The 20,652-nt window shown below is 38.7% G+C and overlaps 1 protein-coding gene across 1 annotated transcript in view; it reads left to right on the forward strand.

The window, feature by feature from the left end:
- Window positions 1–12,759: 12,759 nt before the first annotated feature.
- Window positions 12,760–20,652, forward strand: part of LOC123245323 (complement receptor type 1-like) — a 38,200-nt gene continuing 30,307 nt past the window's right edge. The window contains exons 1-2 of the mRNA XM_044674171.1: window positions 12,760–12,817; window positions 19,688–19,867. Coding sequence (XP_044530106.1) covers window positions 12,760–12,817; window positions 19,688–19,867 — 238 coding nt within the window. The remainder of the gene's footprint in view (window positions 12,818–19,687; window positions 19,868–20,652) is intronic.

The following is a 20,652-nucleotide window of genomic DNA, read 5'->3' on the forward strand; positions in this document are numbered from 1 at the left end:
ATAAAATTGAAATGATGATAAAATGCCTGGAGACAAGAGATAGAATGACTTTTTGTGGGCCTGCCAGGAAGCCAATGTCTCTGGATCAAAGGGTATGTAAATTATAGGGGGTGGAGGTGTAAGATGTATGAGAAAACTGGAAAAGTAGAAGGAGGCTAGGCTATAAAGAACTTTCAATCCTAAACAGACAATGTTATATTTGATACTGAAGGCAATAGGATGCCACCTGAATTTATTGAGCGGGCAAGTGTTGGGTTGTGGTAGTATATATGACTTATATATGTGATATAATTATATATTTATATATATATACATATATATAAATATATAATTATATGATCTGACCTGTGCTTTAGGAAAACTGATTTAGCAGCTGAGTGGAGGATGAATTGGAATGAAGAGAGACTTGTAGCAGGCAAACCTATTAGCACTTTATTGTGATAGTCTAGATGAGAGGTAATATGCTTACAAGAAGCACATTTAAAAAGTAAAGACAAGGTTCAAATCCAGCCTCAGACACTTCCCAGTTGTGTGACCCTGGGCAAGTCACTTGACCCCCTTTGCCCACCCTTACCACTCTTCCACCTAGGAGCCAGTACACAGAAGTTAAGGGTTAAAAAAAAAAAAGTAAAGACAAAAAATAAAACTATGGGATTGGATAAAACTGTCCTATGCATCAAAGGAATCAAAAAATGCAGGAGCTGAAATAGGATAAAGGGAGAAAAGAGCTCAGGGAAATCTTGTGGCACTTCCCCACCCACCCACCCCTCATTAGAAATGGGCATGATGTTGAGATAGGTTAGAAAAGAATCAGGGGTTCTAAGAAGTGACATAAAAACTTAGAAGACAGTATCAAAAAGAGGGTAAATGATAGAGTCAAAAGCTGCTGAAAAGTTAAAAGGAATGAGGACTGAGAAAAGGCCATTAGACTTGGCAAGTAAGAGACCATTAACTCTGTAGAAAGCAGTTTTGGCTGAATGATAAGGTTGTACCCAATGCAGTTGCTTGTCAGCTCTGGGAGAGGGAAGGGAAGAGGGGAGGAAGAATCATATAGCCATGGAAAATATTTTAAAAAGCAAAAAACAAAAGAATACAGATTATAGAAGGTTAAAAAGGGAGTGAGAGTGGAGAAAGTGGTGCCATCTATTGTTGACAGTCCTCTCAAAGAGTTTAATCACAAAAGGGAACAAAGACAATAGTCAGAGGTGATGGATCAATGAAGGCTTTTTTAAGGATGGAGGACAGAAGAACATGCTTGTAAGCTGTGCTGAACTGCTAGTTCAGTGGATAGAGCAAAAGTTAGGAAGACTGGAGTTAGCTTCAGTTACTGACTATAGCTGTGTGACTCTGGGGAAGTAATTTCACCTGTTTGTTTCACTTTCTTCAATTATAAAATGTGCCTACTAAAAGCACTGATCTCCAGGGTTCTTGTGAGGATTAGAAGAGGAAATATTTGTACAAAGTGTTTAACACAGTGCCTGGCACACAGTAAGTGTTATATAAATGCTTGTTCCCTTCCTCTAGGGAAGCAGCCAAAAGACAGGGAAAGATTAATGAAATAAGAAAGCCCAAAGTAGCCTGATTCTGAAGCTTATTAGTCTATCAGCAAGTCACAAGCCCTAGTAGCTTCAGGCTACTTCATTTGGAAAATATGACTAATAAAGGGCCTATAATCAACTTGCCAGGATGTTATGAAACTCAAATATAAGATAATGGTAGATAAAACACTGTGCAAATTTTAAAGCACAAAATACATATCAGTTATTATTTTTTTTTATCATATCAGCAGCAAAGGAATCCATTTCCCAAAGCTCTAATCCTACCCAAATCAGTCTGAAGGTAGCCAACAAGCCTCAAACTCATCGGTGAGTTAGGAGATGTCTACCCAAGCATGTGACTTCTACCCGAGGAATGGGCAGATGAGAACAATTTTGAAGGAGGTGAGAGCAGGAAGTGTGGAGTGCTTAGAGTTTGCTCAGATGTAGAAGCTGTCAAGGTCATCCACTGCATCCTGGGCCATTTCCACTTATCTTGATTTCTGTCTTGCTACTGGATACTGATGAATCTGGAAGAGAGGATGAGGCTGCCATTAAATCAAATGCACTGCTTGTGTGTTTAAAATATACAAAGAAGAGAAGGAAAAACATACAAGTAGATGAATTTTGAAAGGAGTGTGAGGTTTATTATAAAAGGCAAGCAGTATGAAATGGAGATTTATGGATTCAGATAGAATCTTCTTTTGTGTTGTGGAGTGTTTATGGAAATATGATGCTTATGGAAATTTTAGTGTTTACATTAAGAATTTAAAATATCTTTTTAAAAGAGATACATGGGGGGTAGCAACTGAGTAGCTTAGTGGACTGAGAGTCAAGCCTAGAGAAGGGAGGTCCTAGGTTCAAATGTGGCCTCAGACACTTCCCAGCTATGTGACCTTGGGCAAGTCACTTGACCCCCTTTGCCCACCCTTACCACTCTTCCACCTAGAAGCCAATACACAGAAGTTAAGGCTTTAAAAAAAAAAGTAAAAAAGAGATACATGGATGACTTCGAGAACTGATGTAGAATGAAGTAAACTGAAGCAGGAAAATAATACATACAGTACATTTATATCTAGAAGGAAACAAAGATTATTTAATCCAATCTCTTCATTTTACAAATGAGGAGAGAGTAAGTAGGAGAACCAGAATTTGAACATAGGTCTTCTGATTTCAAATTTAGCAATCTTTCCCACTGACCAGTCATAAACCCAGATCTCTAACTCTATAAAGGACAGTAAGGGTCGGAGTGTAAAGTAAAAATTTTATCAGAAAAGGTAGTCATTAAATTCTTGGTTTAATTTTTAAAACATACTAATTCAAAGAAGCTAAGGATAACTTTGGAAGTACAAGAGCTAATTGTGGGGAGACAAATCTCCAAGTAAGACAAATAAGAACTTCTCTAAATGTCAATAGTGAAGGGCAATAAGACAAGGCTGTGGCTAGAGCTTTAAAAAAAATTTAACTATATTAGCATTTCTTTCAAAAAAAAAGCTAAAAAGAAACTCTCCCTCTCCCAAAAAATCAACTTAACCAAAAGTATTCATTACAGGAAATCAGATGAGTAGGATTTGGGAGAGGCTTAAGAGCTTACCACCACCTCCACTGCCCCTGGGTAGCCACTGTCATATACACACCTGCTTAATTAGCAATTGCTGGTAGCAATGATGAGATGGGACTCGGTTGTATTCTAGATGTATTTGATGTTGCACTTCTGGGAGCTGCTGGAATGACTAGATCGGTGGGCCAGTACCCTGTAGTAACACGATGCTTGAGGTTAGGGATATTAAGACAAAAATGTAAACATGTAAATCCATGGGTTCTGCTGAGTGGCAGAAGCACTCAAGAGAAGACATGACCTCTTCCTGTCTAGTTCCTGTAAAACAGAAAGGAGTAGGAACTATCTGCAAATGTTTGATGGCCTGGGAAGCCCCTGAAAATGTTCCCCATTCTCAAATTCAAGTCCTGGATTGCACAATATTTTTAGTGTCCCTAAAAACTGAAAATAAGGTATTGACTTGGGGGCAGGAGGGGCAGGATTGGTAGGAAAGAGGGAGCACAGATCTATTATTAACACTGATCACAGATAGGTAGTTTAAGGTAACAAGGATTCCTTCCCCCACCCTTAAATCAGCCATTCTCAAAGGCTGAAATGATCTTTACTGGTTGTCCTAGACATGACCTGGAAGCTTTTGTTATTGGTTGTATCACCATGGTACCTATGCCTTGTAGAAGACAGAAAACTTCTTCTTTCCAATCATTTTGAACATCGTCTGAATGAACTCAGTGTTGAAAGTCCAGAACATGATAGGTTCCAAAGCCAGGCTGGAAATACCCAAACAGAGCAGTTCCTCTTTGTTTCAAGATTGATCAAAATTTTATTCACAAATTTCCAGTTTTCTAAACTCAACTGTTTGTACAAGTTGATGTCTTTGGTTCAAAGACATAACTCCAGATAAAGGGAAATTAAACTAGTAGTATGGCCCACTGGCATAATATTCATGCCCTGTTTTCAGAACAGTACCGAGAAATAAATAAGAAATATTCAAATTAATTTGATTTTTGCATTAGAAGAACCTAAGACTCACAAAGTTAAATGCCTAAACAGAAAGACTTCTCTTATGGTAATCTCTTTTCTTTTCTTTTTTTTTAACCCTTACTTTCTGTCTTAGAACCAATAAAACGTGTATTGGTTCTAAGACAGAAGAGCAGTAAAGTGGTGTTTACATTTTTTTTAAATGCAGGAATGCTTCTTTAAGGTTTTTATGTGGATTATTAATTCATTACATTTTCTAGATATGCAACAAAAAATGGGATGAAAAAGCAAGTCAGACATGGCAATCAAGGTACAGAGTCCCATGGAAACTGACTTCCAAGATCTGGAGAATTTGGAATTTATATAGTGATTTAAGGCTTGCAAAGTGCTTTACATAAGCTATCTCATTTGTTCCTTGTATCCTCTTCAAGACGCTTTGTATTATTATCCCTATTTTTTAGATGAGGAAGCTGAGACCAAGAACAATCAAGTGACTTGCCCAAGGTCATAAAAAACTGGTAAGTATTTGTGACAGGTTTTGAACTTATCTTTTCCTAACTCCAAGAACTGTTCTATCCACTTGGTGGTAGTGTTAGGGAATATTGTTGCCTTAGAGTTTGGATAGTTAGCCAAGTGTTGATGATCCTCAGGGTGAATAGAGAGAGGAACCCTGAACAAGTTTGGAAAGACTATGGAAGTGAAATTCTGATATATAAGAAGACTCACCTAAATCTGCAGTGCCCTTTGCTTCAAAGTCACTTCTTAATAGAAGTTTTCTGAAGAGGACTTCTTGGAAGTAGAAGGCTATCTCAAATTATGTGGAGGTTGGGTTTTCTCTTCTCTTCCTTTTCCTAACTCCTTGGGAATAGAGAACCACAGCCCAAGATCCAATGGTTCTCCCTATCTGAAATCTAAATTCTCTCCTTCATAGTACCTTGAACCCTGACTACTTCCTTTGTTGTATAAGGACCTAGCCTCCCCTTCCCTAAGGTGTTCTTTGCCCCTGAAAGACTGTGCCAGAACAGCCATTAGTTAGAAGAATGAAGGCAGCAACTGTCCTCAGAAAGAAAATGAGTCACCAGATCCATCACAAATCATTCTGCTCCAAGCAATGAGCATTTTCCACATATACACCATCAGTTCCAAATAGAAATATGTATGCATACATTGAAGACCTGGTCCTGACTTTATCAACCAAAGCTCAGGAAGGAGGATGGTTATTACTAGGTGTAATGTCTACTGTCACACTTTATAGGTTTCTGTCTGCCAGGGCAGATGGTCTATGAGACCAAATGTCTCAGCAATAGTCATTTGCAGCTGCAGCCTGGGAAAAGGAAAAAGCAGTTTCACTAGATTATTTGACTAGGCTGAACCCAGATATGGGTTTCACTTTGTAAAGGACATCCCTGCACATATCCTCAGACTTATGAAAGGACCTACTCGATGGCCTGTTGGTAGCTTTGAGTCCTGAGTTGTACTCCCTAGCAGATAGACCCTCTGAGTAATCAAACCTTTTAACTCTATAAGTCAAATTCTTTGCACCATGCTACAACATTTTCCAAGCATTCATTCATCCATCCTTTCATATGGCCAATGAATATTTCACAGAATCCCAGAGGGTGTTTAATCTAACCCATCCCTAGACAGGAATCCCTTCTACAATGTAACCAAGTGTCCTCTCATCTTTTCTTGAAGATCTCTAATAAAGGGTAATTCACTATTCCCACTCCCCTAAGGCTGCCCATTCTACTTTGGGACAGCTTTCATTTTGGGAATTTTTCTTGACAACAAACCTAAGCTGCTTTTCTACATCTTTCACCCAGTGTTCCTGGTTCTGCCTTTTAGGACTAGGTAGGAAAAAGTTCATCTTTCTTCCATATAACAGCCTTTCAAATAGCAGAACATAGTGATCACATCCCCTCTCATTCTCTTCTTCTTCACTCTTGTTCCTTCAGTCAATTCTGATGTGTTATAATCTCTAGACCCTTTATCATCCTGGTTGCTCTTCTCTAGACACTCTCCAGCTTATTTACTCCAATTCTAAAACATGGTGTGCAGAATTAAATGCAGGATTTTTGACATTATTTGAAATATTGTGCAGATTACTATGGGACTATCCTCTCTCTAATCCTCAGTACTACATTTCTCTCTCTCTCTCTCTCTCTCTCCCTTTTCCTGCCTCTCCCCCTCCCTGCCTCACCCCTTCACCCCTCTTTCCCTCTTTTCCTCCTTCTACCCCTCCCATCTTTCCCTTACCTTCTGTCTTGGATTGATTCCAAGACAGAAGAACAGTAAAGACTAGGCAATTGGGGGTTAAGTCATTTGCCCAGGATCACACACCTAGAAAGTGCCTGAGGCCAGATTTGAACTGAGGTCCTCTCAACTCCAGGCCTGGCACTATACCCACCGGTACTCCTACATCTATCATTGTATTTCCTGAGCTAGGTTCTAGGTGATACACAAAGATAAGTAGCACAAAGGGAGTATGTTAAAATATGATAAGGCATAAGAGGAATATAACATACTATGAGAATGGAAGAGGGAGATTTAGGAAAATGTCACTTATAGCTGAATGGATAAGAGAATGCTCCATGGAAGAAAGGGTATAAAGCCTTAAATGCTAAGTAGAATGTCAAGGACAGAGATGAGGAAAATTTATCAGACACAGGGAAAAGCAGCATGTACTTATAGGCTCAGAGATAGAAAAGCATATAGACATATCCAGAAGAGGAGAAACATTCTAGTTTGCCAGAAAGAAGGGGAAGCAGGGTAAAGTAATACTGGAAGGCTATGTTGGCACTATGTTGTCCAAGATCTTGAACATCTGGTAGGATTTTATTCTCAAACACCTAAGGCTGGACTTCATAGGCAATGGAGAGCCATTAATAAGTTTGAGTAGAGGAGTAACAGGATCAGACCTGTGTGTTATGAATAATAATAGTATTATAGAGGCATATAAAATGAATTAGAACTGGGAGAGGCTAGACATCCTGTTAGTATCCAATGTATGCCCTTCCAAAAATTTTTCCATATAGCCTGAAGTCTTTGAAGTTCTCCATTCTCCATCTGCCTTTAAGTGGACTGATTTCCAAATACTGTGCCCAAGAATAACTTAGATTTACATAGTACATTGAGGTTTTTAAAAAAGAATGGGGAGGGAGATCACACACTCAGACCTCTGTGTGAATGCTACTGACAGAAAGGTTATGCCTCTCCCCAACTGACAGGCTCTGCTGGACTGAGCCTGTCAGTTGTCTTCTTTCAATAGCTGCCCAGGCACTGAGAAGTTGTGTGTATTGTCAGCTTCTCTAGTTCCTCAAACCTGGGGTTGGTTTGAATATAGATATGGGCTATTGGTGCACTGATTGGATAACACTATGAGTCTGACTGCATGGCTACCTTCCCCTTCCCAATGGCTTTAGATATATTTACCACTCAGGAAAGGTATTTCAATATTTGACTTGGTAATAAACAACTATATTTAATTCTGGCTTAACAGGGTTAGGAACAAGGGAAAAGATGGAGGATCTGGGAATGCTGTTGCTAATTATCCAAATAGATGATCAAAGCTGTAAAGACTGCTGGACCAGGTAGAGGCTAGAGATTCTTCACTCTCTCACTAACTCTGGCTCGACTTAGCTGAAGCCAAGCCAAAGAATAGGGAAGGTTGTTGATGATCTTCTTGTATAACAGTGGTATTGCTCTCTCTCAGCTCTATTGATGGTAGATATAATAGCTCTCTAGGTCTCTCAGACAAGGCAGTTGAATTGCCTTGAATTCGTTCTTGAACCTCCCTCCCCTCAAGGATGCTCCAGAATGAGCTGTCTTGTGCTGTGCATGATGGGTATTTATAGGGCTGGCTCCAACTGACTTTTGGCCCTGGCTCATGGCACTGGGGTACATTCCGAGGTCTCCAACTGACAATCTTGTCACTCAAAGTGGTATCCATCTTGTCCCAGAAATTCATTATAACAGTTTACCAAGACTTTCCTCAAATCCTATGATTTTGTTGATGCAATAATTACTTTTAAAATTATTTTTAATAATCACAATTTTAAAAATATAATTAAATTAAAATATATTGATGTTGTTAATTAAATTAGAATGTTATATTAATCAAATAATTATTAATATATTATATGTGTTCTCAACTAATAAATAATAATTAAATTAAAATGTTATAGTCATATTAATTTTTCCTAGATGAATGAATGGCAGAAAAGGCACTTATTTAGCACTTATGTGCCAAGCACTGTGTGAAGCTCTTACAAATATGATTAAGCAAGTCAGTCCCTGCCTTCAAGGAACTAACATTCTCATACAGCAAGGCAATCAATTAAGGAGAATAATGATGATGGAGAAGTATTTTGGAAAGAGAATTCAAAAGGAAGGGCAATTGGAGTCATATAGCAAATAATTGCTATGCCCTTTCCAAGAATAGCAGTGTGGATTTGATTATTGTTCTCAGAGCTAGAGTTGGAAAGGGACCATGTAGGAGAAAGGATAGTGTAATATGGAGATTGTCAGAAAGTACCATAATCAGCCAGAGACTAGGCAAGATAAGGTGGATGAATACTCATCCATCAGAGTCCAGAACTATAGGGATTGGAAGCCATCATCGCAGATTGAAGGTGGAGTCTAAAGAGCAGGTAGCATATCATGGAGATGATCTAGAAATTATGTGAATGCTAGGTTCTGTGATTTGGCCAGAATTACCAAAGCAGAACTCAAACTCAGCTCTTTTCATTCTAAGATCAATGTGTTCTTTCTGCTTTATCATAATTGACTCTTGTATCAAAGTTTTTGATTGGGTAACAAGTAATTGAAGTTCCAAATGTGATTCTAATGTTATTTCACTAATTTGCAGGTACATTGTGAATTAAACTGGGAGGAGGCATGCATAATTGATAAATTACATACCTTGGAATCTGGAATGATTAATTTCAAATTTTACCTTTGACACATATTAGCTTTCTGACAATAGATAGGCAAGTCACTTGCAGTGCCCTAGACAACTCTATAGCTAAGTGGTTCAGTGAACAGAGTGCCAAGTCTGGAGTCAATAAAAATTGTCTGAGTTCAAATCTGACCTAAGACACTTCCTAGATGTGTGACCCTGAGCAAATCTCTTCATCCCCTTTGTCTGTCAAATGACCTGGAAAAGAAAATGGCAAAACACTCCAGTATCTTTGCCAATAAAATTCCAAATGGGGTCTTGAAGAGGTGGACATGAGTGAAATGACTGAACAACAAAATAATTTTCTATGACACTAAGTTACAGGTGAGTTGCCTTCCAATCTGTATCCATGGAGGGAATCTATACACATGACATTGAAGGAATTACAGATCCTAAAAAGATAAATAGGCTTTGTGGGCAACAAACAGAGATGTTAGAAGCTGCCTAGGCCCAATTGGTTTAGAAACTTCCTTTGTAAATGTAATGACAACCTGGCCATGAGATAATAATTAACAGCTTTGAAAATTTCTATGGGAAAATTTTCTTGAGGGTAGGGATTGTGTTGCTTGCTTCTATTTTTTACCCTGAGGGCTTAGAATGGTGCCTGATACATAGTTAACTGCTTAATAAATGTGCTGTCTATATATCTATCTATCCATGTATCCATTTATCTATCCATCTAGCTTTCTATTTATCTATCCATCTGTCATCTATCTATCTGTCTGTCTGTCTATCCATCCATCTATATATCTATATCTCTATATATATTTCATCTGTCTGTCCATCTATCTATACCCCCCCCCATCTATTTGAGAGAGTTGATAATAGTTTTTTTTTTCCTAGTGGTAAAACCTGGAAGAGGATGGATCTATTAATGTTTTTAAAAAGTCTGACACAATTTGATTTTGTTTTTCTGATAGCATCTGGAAAATTATAACAGAGAAGAATGTTACATTCCTTAGTAGTAGATCTTTTCCTTTTTTCCTCAATACCCCAATGTTTGGCCTTTGCCTTTTAAGAAAAATCTTAGCCCCAAAACCTTGCTCCTACAGACAAAATAAAACCTTTCCTCACATAAAAGGTGTCAAATTTCAACTCACATTTCATTCCAATGCTATCAATGGAGAACTCCAAACAGCTCTCATTCCCATTCAATTTCTTACCTTCTTGACAATTAACCCAATTCTTCCCTAAGTTTCAGGTCTTTGAACTTTCCAGCTATTTGCTAATTGCCTAGATTTTATAAGAATCCATCTAGGTAATCTCTTTTGGCCTTCCAAGATGAAGCTAAATATATTTTATATGACTTACACATCTATTTTAGCATGGTATTTTGTTCTTCCAGAATCAATCTTGTTCTAACAAAAAGTATTTTGTCTCCATAAATTCATTAGGCATAATTATCTATTCTTTTATATTTTATATTCAAAACTTCCACGGATCTGTGACCTTAATGATATGTGAGTACTTGCAGCCCATCTTTTATTCACCCCAAATTCTATTTTATTCCTTCCTATTAAATTCCAATCTTTTAATTACATCAAATTCAAAGTGTCTGTATATTCTAGGTACTTTTTAAAAAATGAAAATAAAAACTTTCTGTTGAATAAATCCAATTTTTCTTTAAGTATCTCAAATGCTCAAATACATATTTGACAGCCATCCTGTTTTATAAATTGTAACCTGGGCATTTTGGGGAAGTACTAACATAGAGATGCCCAGAGAGGCCTTTTGAGTATGCCCCTTTGCCTAACAAGGAGCAAACTCTGAGGGCAGAGTCTCCTTCACTCTTCATTTGTACTGGAGGACACAGCCAAGTATATGACACACAACAGGCATTTTTTAAAAATCATTAATTGATTTGATTGATTTAAAGTCATAAAACTAGGAAGTAATAGAAACTAGACTAGAATCTGTTTCCTGATTTCCATTCATGTACTCTTTCAGCTTCATTGGGTATATCCGCAACCTAGACACACACCTGCTTGAACATTTCAGAATGTTCAATTCTGTAATTTCTTTCCCTCTACCCACTCAGATCATAACCTAGCTATGCCTCAGTAAACACTCTGCATGCGTTATGGTGGCCAAAGGAACTTGTTTTCTGGTGGCTAACCTTCTAGTTTTAATAAGTCTCTCCAATCTTAGGCTAGTCCTCAAGTGAAAGACACAGCCTCTTTGATAACTGTTTTTAAAGCCATCCAATTTACCTATACTCCCCTCTTATAGTCTTTAAAGATCCAGCTTCACTTTCAGAGTATGATGAAGACAGAAATAGGATTTCAGAGATCTATTGATCATGGCATTATAGATTTTTAGCTGTTATAGACCTTAATATCATCTGGCCCAAACCTTTTATTTTACAAATACAAACCTGACATAGAGTGGTTAAAACCCACCTAAGCTAAGACTTGAGATCATAGATCTAAAAGTAGAAATGATAGTAGAGGTTATAAAGCAACCTTTTAAAAGTTAGATATAGAAATTTTACAGAAAATGAAACAAAAGTCTAGAAAAGTTAAGCAACTAGATAAAATGCCATAAGACAGATCTAAGAATCAAACTCTGGTCCTTTGACTTCAGGTTAAACACTCCAAGATCCACTTACTAATTGTGGTCCAATTAACTCTAAGGACACGTAAATATGTTTATATAGATATACATACACACACATATACATATATACAATAGAACTTAGTACAGTGGATGACATAAAGGAGATGCTTAGTGAATGTTCCCTGAATGACTATGTAATTATATTGAGAGGAAACATGAGGTGATGCAGGGATATCACACACAAATAGAAACTGGGACCTTACATGAGGATCCCTGCAGGCTTTAATATTGAACCCAAAACACACAAAACATTAGCTGTTTTGTTGTCATTTTTATTTACTTTGTAATACTTCCCAATTACATTTTAATCTGGTTCAGACAGTACTTGTGAGTGTTGGGACCCCGAGGGGAATACCCAAAGGGAAATCTGGTTCAATTCTCACATAATCACGCTATTTGACCCAAGACAAATCACTTAGCCTCCCTCAGGATCCTAAGCAATTCTCTGAACCTCTAAGGTGACAATCTGCATTGGTGGAGGGAACTTCTTTGCCCGGGAGTCGTCCCTATATCAATGAAATCTAGTCCCTATCCTTAATTATCTTTATTTTATACTATGGGTATACGGAACACGCTGATGGGTCCAAAGAGATATGATGAGAGGTGGGTGTTTTGCGGTCTCAGGAAGCAGAAGACCCCAGTTCAAGCCCCGTCTCTGACACTTGGTCGCTGTTTGAGTTTGGGCAGATATGACTCTGAACTGACTTCTTCGGGAGCAACAAGTTTTGCAGACTCTGCAGTATTTACCTAGAGAAGTCCAGGACCTAAGAGTTGGGGCGCTCCAAGGGAGGACCAGACATTGAAACTTGCGGCTCGGATCTTCTGCCAGCAAAGTAGGCCAAGGCAAATAGCGCCTGCTTCTGGTTGGCCGGCTCCCTTCCGAGGGAGAACCAATTGGGTGAGAGCGGACACCAGCGGGCCAATCACAGCCATCCCTACACGGGCCGCCAGGGGAGAGAAGGGGGTGTGGAGAAAGGAGTGTTGGTGGTTGGTCTGGAGCCAGGTGCATCCTTGATTTAAGTGAGGAACCGCAAGCATCTAGCGGTTCAGGGCATGTTCTTTCCACCTCTCCCCAATTTGTGATCGAGCCTGAAGACCTCGCTCTGGTGACCAGCATGGGCGCCGTACTGCTCCTGTGGGGCTTATTGGCTCTCCTCACGCCAGCGGCTTGCGGTAAGTGGGGAAAAAACCGCAGGGGATAGCGGGCGGCTTTGGGGCACGCCCCCGCGCCTGAGAACCCAAGGCAAGGCCAGCCGGCTCTTCCATGCGCTTGCGGGCCGGGCCGCTCCCCATCCCTCACCCCCTTTCGGGGGCAGGCATTGCTCCACGTGAAACTTCTCCTCTGTCCCACCTTCCCCACTCCCCGCGACTGCCCCCAAAGGCAGAAACGGGAGCCACGGGTGGTGGCAGGCTGGTACTGAGAGGTAGAATGAAAGGAGCTGTCCAAAAGCGGGTGGCCTTACCCTGAAAAGTAGTGAATTCCCATCACCTGGATAACCAGGAAACGGTGAATGAGCTCTGGTGTAGAGTGCCCCTGGGGCTGGTTAGAACAAGCAGCATCTCTTCCAGCTCAAAATCTCCATCACTTGAGAGGCGCACTGGAGCACTGGAATTCATTCATATCTGGATGAGGGTTTAGAGTTAAGGTTAAAATGATCTGTCTCAAAGTCCTCCTTGATTTTGTGTCGGTCATTATTACTATGTTCCTGTAAGTATACAAAGCTTCTCCTGTTCCTTCCTCTAGGTAGTTTTTCTGTCATTAATAAAAAGAAAACGTTGACTTCATGTTCCCTATTCCTTGATGAAGGAGGCAGTATTTGCCCCAGAATTTTGATATGAATGTCTAAAAATGAAGAATGAAGTTCTAAACTTCAAATATTTGGAATTAGAAATCAAAGACTGTAGTCTTCTCATCACTGTAATAGTAGGAACTGTTCTAGATGGTGCATTCAGCTTTTGCTAAAATATCTCTGATAGGGGCAGCTGGGTAGCTCAGTGGAGTGAGAGTCAGACCTAGAGACAGGAGGTCCTAGGTTCAAACCCAGCCTCAGACACTTCCCAGCTGTGTGACCCTGGGCAAGTCACTTGACCCCCATTGCCCACCCTTACCAATCTTCCACCTATGAGACAATACACCGAAGTACAAGGGTTTAAAAAATATATCTCTGATATTAATCTAATTTGAATGAATCAAAACAATTCAAGACCGTCAAGCATATTGTAAAAGTGAAAATTTCCTGTTTTTGTCATAAGGCTACTTTGTGACATCTCCAATGTACCATGAAATGCCAGGCAAAATACCTAGCATATTTGTTCTTTACAAAATTGTTTTATGTGGCTACTGTTTTGTGTTAGGATGGAGAATGAAAAGAACAATAAGTCATTATCAGTCCAGAAGCATTTAACGCTTTACCTGGTGGACTTTACAGAACAACAGGACATATGCAAATAATTGTGCTATAAAATAGATTGTAAAAATGTATTAAGAAAGATACAAATGGGACTTAAGAGGAGGGAGAGTTTAATTCTTGCTGGGAAGATCAGATCCTTCTTTGAAGGAAGAGTAGGAATTGAATAGCCATACTTGGTAGGGAAGGAGTGTATTAAAGGAACTTGAAATATTCTTGTTCTGAGAGAAGCATAAAGGGTTAAAACCAGAAAGACAGGGACAGGTTGAAGCCAAATTGTGGAAGTCTCTAAATGTCTTTTTACTTTTTTACTTTATTTGGTAAGTATTGGAGGAGCCATTAAGGCTGTTTAAATGGTATGGGGTGAATATGACTACAGGTGTGACTTGGGAAAATTCATATTACAGTACTGTGTCTTATGAAGGAAACTGAAGGAAATAATTAGAGCCAGGAAGATGAAGGATGGATTTGAGTTGGAAGAGAACTCAAAAACTATCTACTCCAACTGACAAGGGGTCATCCAACTTTCTCCTGAAGACCTGTGAGGGGGTATCCACTACCTGACAAGAAAGCCAGTTCCATTTTTTACCCTTTTAATTGTTACTAAGCTTTTCCTTAAATTGAACCTAAAATTATTTCCTTGTAATTTCCTCCCATCTCCTAATTCTTCCTTCTAAGGCCAACAGAAATCTTTGATCTTTTTTCTACCTGACAATGCTTAGCAATCGTGCTCCAATTTATACCCATTATCTTTTTTAGGCTAAGAAGTTTCCGTTAATCAGTCCTATGAAATCTTGGTTGTCCTTCTATGGCTGCCCTCCAGCTTATTAATGTCATTCATAAAATTTGGTTCCAAGACGAGAAATCTTATTCTGGGCACTAATAAGTCTCAATATAGTCTTAAGATAACAATACATTTATTGGTTGCTATATGATTCTTTTGACTCACTGCTTGTAGTTAGGCAATATTAACCTATTACATTATTCCACGAGACATTATAAGGGCTTATATAGGGATGGCCTAACTTTGAAAATGTTGGTGAATAAAAGTAGGAGATATTGTGGCAGCAGAAATGGCATGATTTAATTAAGTATTATGATTAAGCAAACCACTTATTGACTTCAATATATATTATTAAAATACGTTAATATATTAATTTTAAGGGGAATTAGCATGGCTCTGAATATTCTTCCTGCTATTTTGTCTGCTTTGCTCTGGAGAAAGGTTCTTAATTTAGCCTTATCTTCCCCCATCTACTTACTCTCTCCCAGAACTTAGCCAGACAAAAAATATACAATACATTCAATAATATACCTTGTTTGTGCAAATGATTCCCAAATTGACATCTTGAGCTCAGATTTTTCACCTGTGTTCCATAACTTCTATATAGGAATTTGAAGCTATATCTAGCACATCTCAACTGGGATGTGAAATTCAGCATGCCTAAAACCAAAGTCATTTTCCCTTCCCTTTTGAACTCCAAGAAATAGTATTGGACTAAGTGCTAGATTTTCATCCTGTTCTTAACACTTACTAGCTGCATGGCCTTGGGCAAATCACTTAGCCTCAATTTTCTCTCATTCCTGGATTGCTGTGTCATGCTAAGATATGTCTATAGCAATCTCTTTGTCTCCAGTCTCTCTCTCCTATCTGTGTCAAATAGTATTTTTAGTTGCTCTTCCTTTAAAACAAACAAAAATAAAGCTTTATCAGTAGCTCACTCATCTGTCAATTCAACAAAGTCCACTCAGCAATTCTCATAATTTTCCTTTGCCTGAGAACCTGTAGTAATTCCGTGTTACCTACAGGATAACACCATATCACCTTCTAAAGGCAGCTAGTGGTGCAGGGGACAGAGAACTGAGACTGGAGTCAAGAAGACCTGAGCTTAAAGCTAAACTCAGACACTTTTATTAGCTTGGGTGATGGCAGGCAAGTCTTGTCTCTCTGCCTGGCTCAGTTTCCTCATCTGTAAAATGGATATAATAATAACTTCTACCTCCAAGGGTTTTTGTGAGGATAAGATGAGACAATATTTATAAAGGACTTTGTAAACCTCCAATAACTGTGATCATCACTTTAGTCATCCTTTTGTTTCCTACTGTCTCCAACACATTCTCTGCTTGAATTTGGTTATCTCCCTTATACATACGCACCTAGAAATACCTTCTTCCTTCTTCTGTCTCAAGCACTATCTCCTCTATGATGAGTCTTTTGCTCCACATTAATGCAACCCAAACTAATCTTCTCTTTCTTTTGGCCCTTAAGAGTCAATGCTTCACCATTAGGCAGTGTTTACTAGTGAATTGAGTTCTGGGCTGGGTTTCAGAAAAACCTGGGTTGGATTCTGTCCCTGCGCTTTACTGGCTTTGTGATTGGGCAAATCATCTCACCACTGAGTCACTGTTAACTCTTCTGTACAATATGAATAATAATCTTAGTCTTTACCAAACACAAAGTTCTTCTAGGGGTTCAAATGGGAATAATGAATGTTAAGTACTTTGGAAAATATAGAATATGTTTAAGTATTATCATTATTGCTCTTTCAGGGGCATGACCTTGGAGAAATCACTATAGTTGGGCAACAGTCATTTATTAAGCACCTGCTAAGCACTCCGCTAAGTACTGGGGATGTAAAAAAGGCCAAAATTGGTCCCTTCCCTCAAGAAGCACCCTGTGTAATGGGACAGACAACATGCAGGCGCCTACATACATACAAAATATTTATTGTAAATAGTAAATGGTGAAAAAATCTCAGGGAAAGTATGAGGGGCTGAGAAGGTGGAGCAGGGTTGGGGAGAATCAGGGACAAGGAAAGTTAAGAATTCCTCTTTGGGTCTCAGTTTCTTCTGTAAAATAAAGAAGCTGGATTAAATTATTCCTTCTAGTTCTTAATGTTCTGTGAATTTGTAATTGTTTCATGGCAATTAATATTTAAGGGACTACTTTGCACATATATGTGGTCAGATCTGTTTCTGAGAGCCCCACACAAATTCCACTGTGGATCTCTTTATGCTGTCCTCCCCAATAATCCAGTGACATGAGATTAAAGTAAACATCAAGGACACATTGTCATAAAAAGGTGACAGATGAACTGAGTCATATGAATAGAAAAGAGGAGGGACAGTCCATCATTTTGCCTTGACCTTGTTAACTTGACTACATGGGAAAAAAGCCACCAATCTCCAACAGGGAGCAGGGCTAGCATGAGAAATTTATGAAGGTCACAGAACTGAAATGAATATGAATCTGGCTCTTATTAATGAAACTTTACCGTTGGAGTTAGGCCTTTTCTCTCCTGCTGTAGAAGGTACAAATTGAAAAAGGAAATCATGCAAGTGTGAATTTTGAATTCTCTTCAGATACTAGTCAGTAAAAGTGTTTCTGGTCATGGTCTACTGCCCTTAATACTCTTATACTTTTATAATGAAAAGAAGATGGTGGTATGGGTAGGAGTAAAAAGGTTTAAATTTTTGCCATTCAAATATATTCCTATTCTAGGAGAACTTCATAAATGCTTCAGCAAAGCATACAGTACCTGGGTACTTTCTTTCTCGGGTCTCTGTAAGATTCTGTAGAACCAACTTTACTCTGTGACAGGTTTGTTCAGAGCTTGGGCTCAGACTTATTCTTTGAGTTCAAGTCCTTTCAAGAAATGCCTATGAGAATGACTTCCTTGTGTTTATCACCCATGTTGCGGATATAAGTCTCCGAATCTGTTCCTAAAGTATAAGTACTTAGGGAAGTTTTCAAAAAAAATAGTGAGACAGTCCAATAGTGCTCAAAACATTTTTATCATAGTACATTTGAATTCACTCAAGGGAAATAGAAAGCTTGCAATGAGGCACTAAGTTAAAAGAAGAAATGAGGCAGTTACAATGGAAAGAGTCCTGGGCCTGGAGTCAAGAAGATCTGAATTCAAATTCAGCCACAGATTCTTTCTTAATTGTGTGACCCTGAGCAAATCACTTAACTTCCTTCTGCCTTAGTTTCTTCAACTTTAGAATGAGGAAAATAGTAGTACCTATCTCCCAGGGTTATTGAGAGAATTAAATGAAATAAGATTCATAAAGTGCTTGGCCCAGTGCCTGGTACATGATGGTGTCTAACAAATGTTTTTTTCTCTCCTTCTTCCTTGTGTACTCTGTGACAGGCACATGCAGAAACAGGGGGAAGGGAAGAAAGATTCCAAGAAAAAAGATATAACCATGTCTCTCTCTCCAGGAGAGTAACAGGTGCAATGGTTTTTAAGCCATGTCAAGAAGGATAAGGGGATGAGTTAGGTAAAAAGCTGCCTTAGAACATGGTATACCCAGGTTCTTCCATTTGCAACACTCTTCCTCTTCAGTGGCTGTGGTGATACCTGGGTCCTTTCTCACCTCAACCCCCCAGAGCAGCTCAACAACAGTCCATGGATTTGATAAGGAAAGGGTGGGTTCTTACATAGGTGTGATTAATTTTCTATCCCTGATATCACATATTGGGAGAGATATTGGGGGAAGAAGAGTGAGGCCCCATCAGTGCAGACATGGGACATGGAACTTTCCAGAAAAGAGCAAAGTAGAGGGGAGAGGGGATGGAACATTAAGCAGGAATAATGTGTGTGACTAGAAGAGAAACTGTGCTGTAAGTGAGTCTTATGGATCTTTATACTACTACTTAGGGTTTAGATTTAGTTTTATTTCATTACTTAAAGGCACCAAGCCCTAGTTTTTCTATTAACTTCATACCTGTCAATAGACATTCGCTCTCTCAGGAGGTATATAGTATTCTACAAGATGTACAATATCATACAAGATGTGCAATAACTCTAAAGCGATATACAGGCCTGTATATTAAGTGAACCCTTAATAAATGCTTATGGACTCCCTTTAATCAATGAGCTTCTAGCTCATTTGATTCTAAAGAAAAGTGGAGCTTGTGATGTCATATGAGGTCAATAAAGCAGTTTTAGAATAGAGTTCATTACAGAGCTACCAAGTTTATGGGACTTTTTGCTTTTCAGAGGTCACATTTCTATCTAAGAAAGCCACCACTATTCTTTGATTGGTTCAGAGGACCAAGCCTGAGCTAGCCTCAGATTCATAACACTTTAAAGTTTACAAGTCACTGCATACATTTTCTCATTTGATCTTCACAGCAATCCTGTAAAGTAGGTACTACAAGTCTTGTTATCCTCATCTTAAAGTTGGGAAAATGAAGCCCAGGGACCTGATCAAGTGACATACTCATGATCAAAAAGTAAATGCCAAAGACAGAATTTGACCCCCAAATTTTCCCAACTTTAAGCCTATTACCCTTTTCTACTATGCCATAGGAGATAATACATACATAGCTTAGGATTCTATTCATATAAATGCCCACACTCTTTCAATGAGATCTTTCCACATATTTACTTGAATCTCTTAGTTTGCTTTAAAATCTTTACCTATAGATTTTTTCACATTGGTTTCCAGGGTAAATTCTTGGTAAATTTTTCTCCTTATCAGATTCCCATTCCAAAGATTAAAACTATTTGGGTTTTTATTGAGTATTAGTATTCACAAAGTTTAGTAAAGACAGAAAATTAGAAGCAGAAGTCTTATTAGTTTTCCAAATTGAAGAAGCTAACAACTTTGATGTATATGTCTTCAGGTCAGTGTTATTCCCCACCAATGTTAAATACTGCGATACTAAAAAATAATTCCAAGTCTGTGTTTGACATCGGAGATACTTTGATTTATGAATGCTTCCCTGGATATGTGAAAAGAAAGTTTAGCACCATCTGCCTTGAAAACTCAACATGGTCAAGTGTAAATGACAACATGTGCAAACGTGAGTAGCCATACATGTGATACAGCTGTCTGTCAATGCACATATGTGAGTTACATTTTCAAATTGCAAACAGATGTGTAATTTGAGTTTCCCAAGGCCCCAAGCCCAGTGCCTATATGAATATGAAAGCATCAGTAAGAGGGTTATGTTGTTCAGAGGCCCTCTTAGCACCAAGACTTAGTAGGCTTCAAGAATGAGACTGAGCTGAAGTGTTGGACTATCCCATCCTGGTGCTTGAGTTTCTGGATCAGAAGGTTCAGCTTTTGCCTGAGAGTGATGAGGATTGAAAGGGGCATTGAATTCTTTTTCCTCTTTTGCTTAGAGCTCTTTCATTGGAGATTAGTGATCCTGTCTTCTCCACATGCTCCTCTTTTCCAGGGTGAGCAAAGACTAGATCACCCCAGATTGACCTTTGACTTGTTCTCTTTTCACTGTGTAGAAGGAAGGTACTTTATGGGAACAAGACATTTTCACTGTTAGTGAAGCTGCAGCTGTGGGGGACAGCTCTTTGAACTTGTTCTGAGAATAAGAAATTCTACAAGCTTGGTGTGGGAATGATATATCTAGCAACATCTTCTCATTCATGCCCAGACATTCAAGCAATGAGTTTTTCCTGGGGTAGTTTATCTCTTAACTGATTTTTTTTGGAGACGGGTGTAGTTTATCAAGATGACAAAAATTTCATAGTAGTCAGAATTAGATAGGCTGACTGGTCATCAAGCAAAATTAAGTTTGGAACTATACAGAAGCAAAGATACTACCAGCCCCAAATCTTGCTTCTTTCT

The sequence above is a fragment of the Gracilinanus agilis genome, chromosome 4 (assembly GCF_016433145.1).
Source record: "Gracilinanus agilis isolate LMUSP501 chromosome 4, AgileGrace, whole genome shotgun sequence".
Lineage (NCBI taxonomy): Eukaryota > Metazoa > Chordata > Mammalia > Didelphimorphia > Didelphidae > Gracilinanus > Gracilinanus agilis.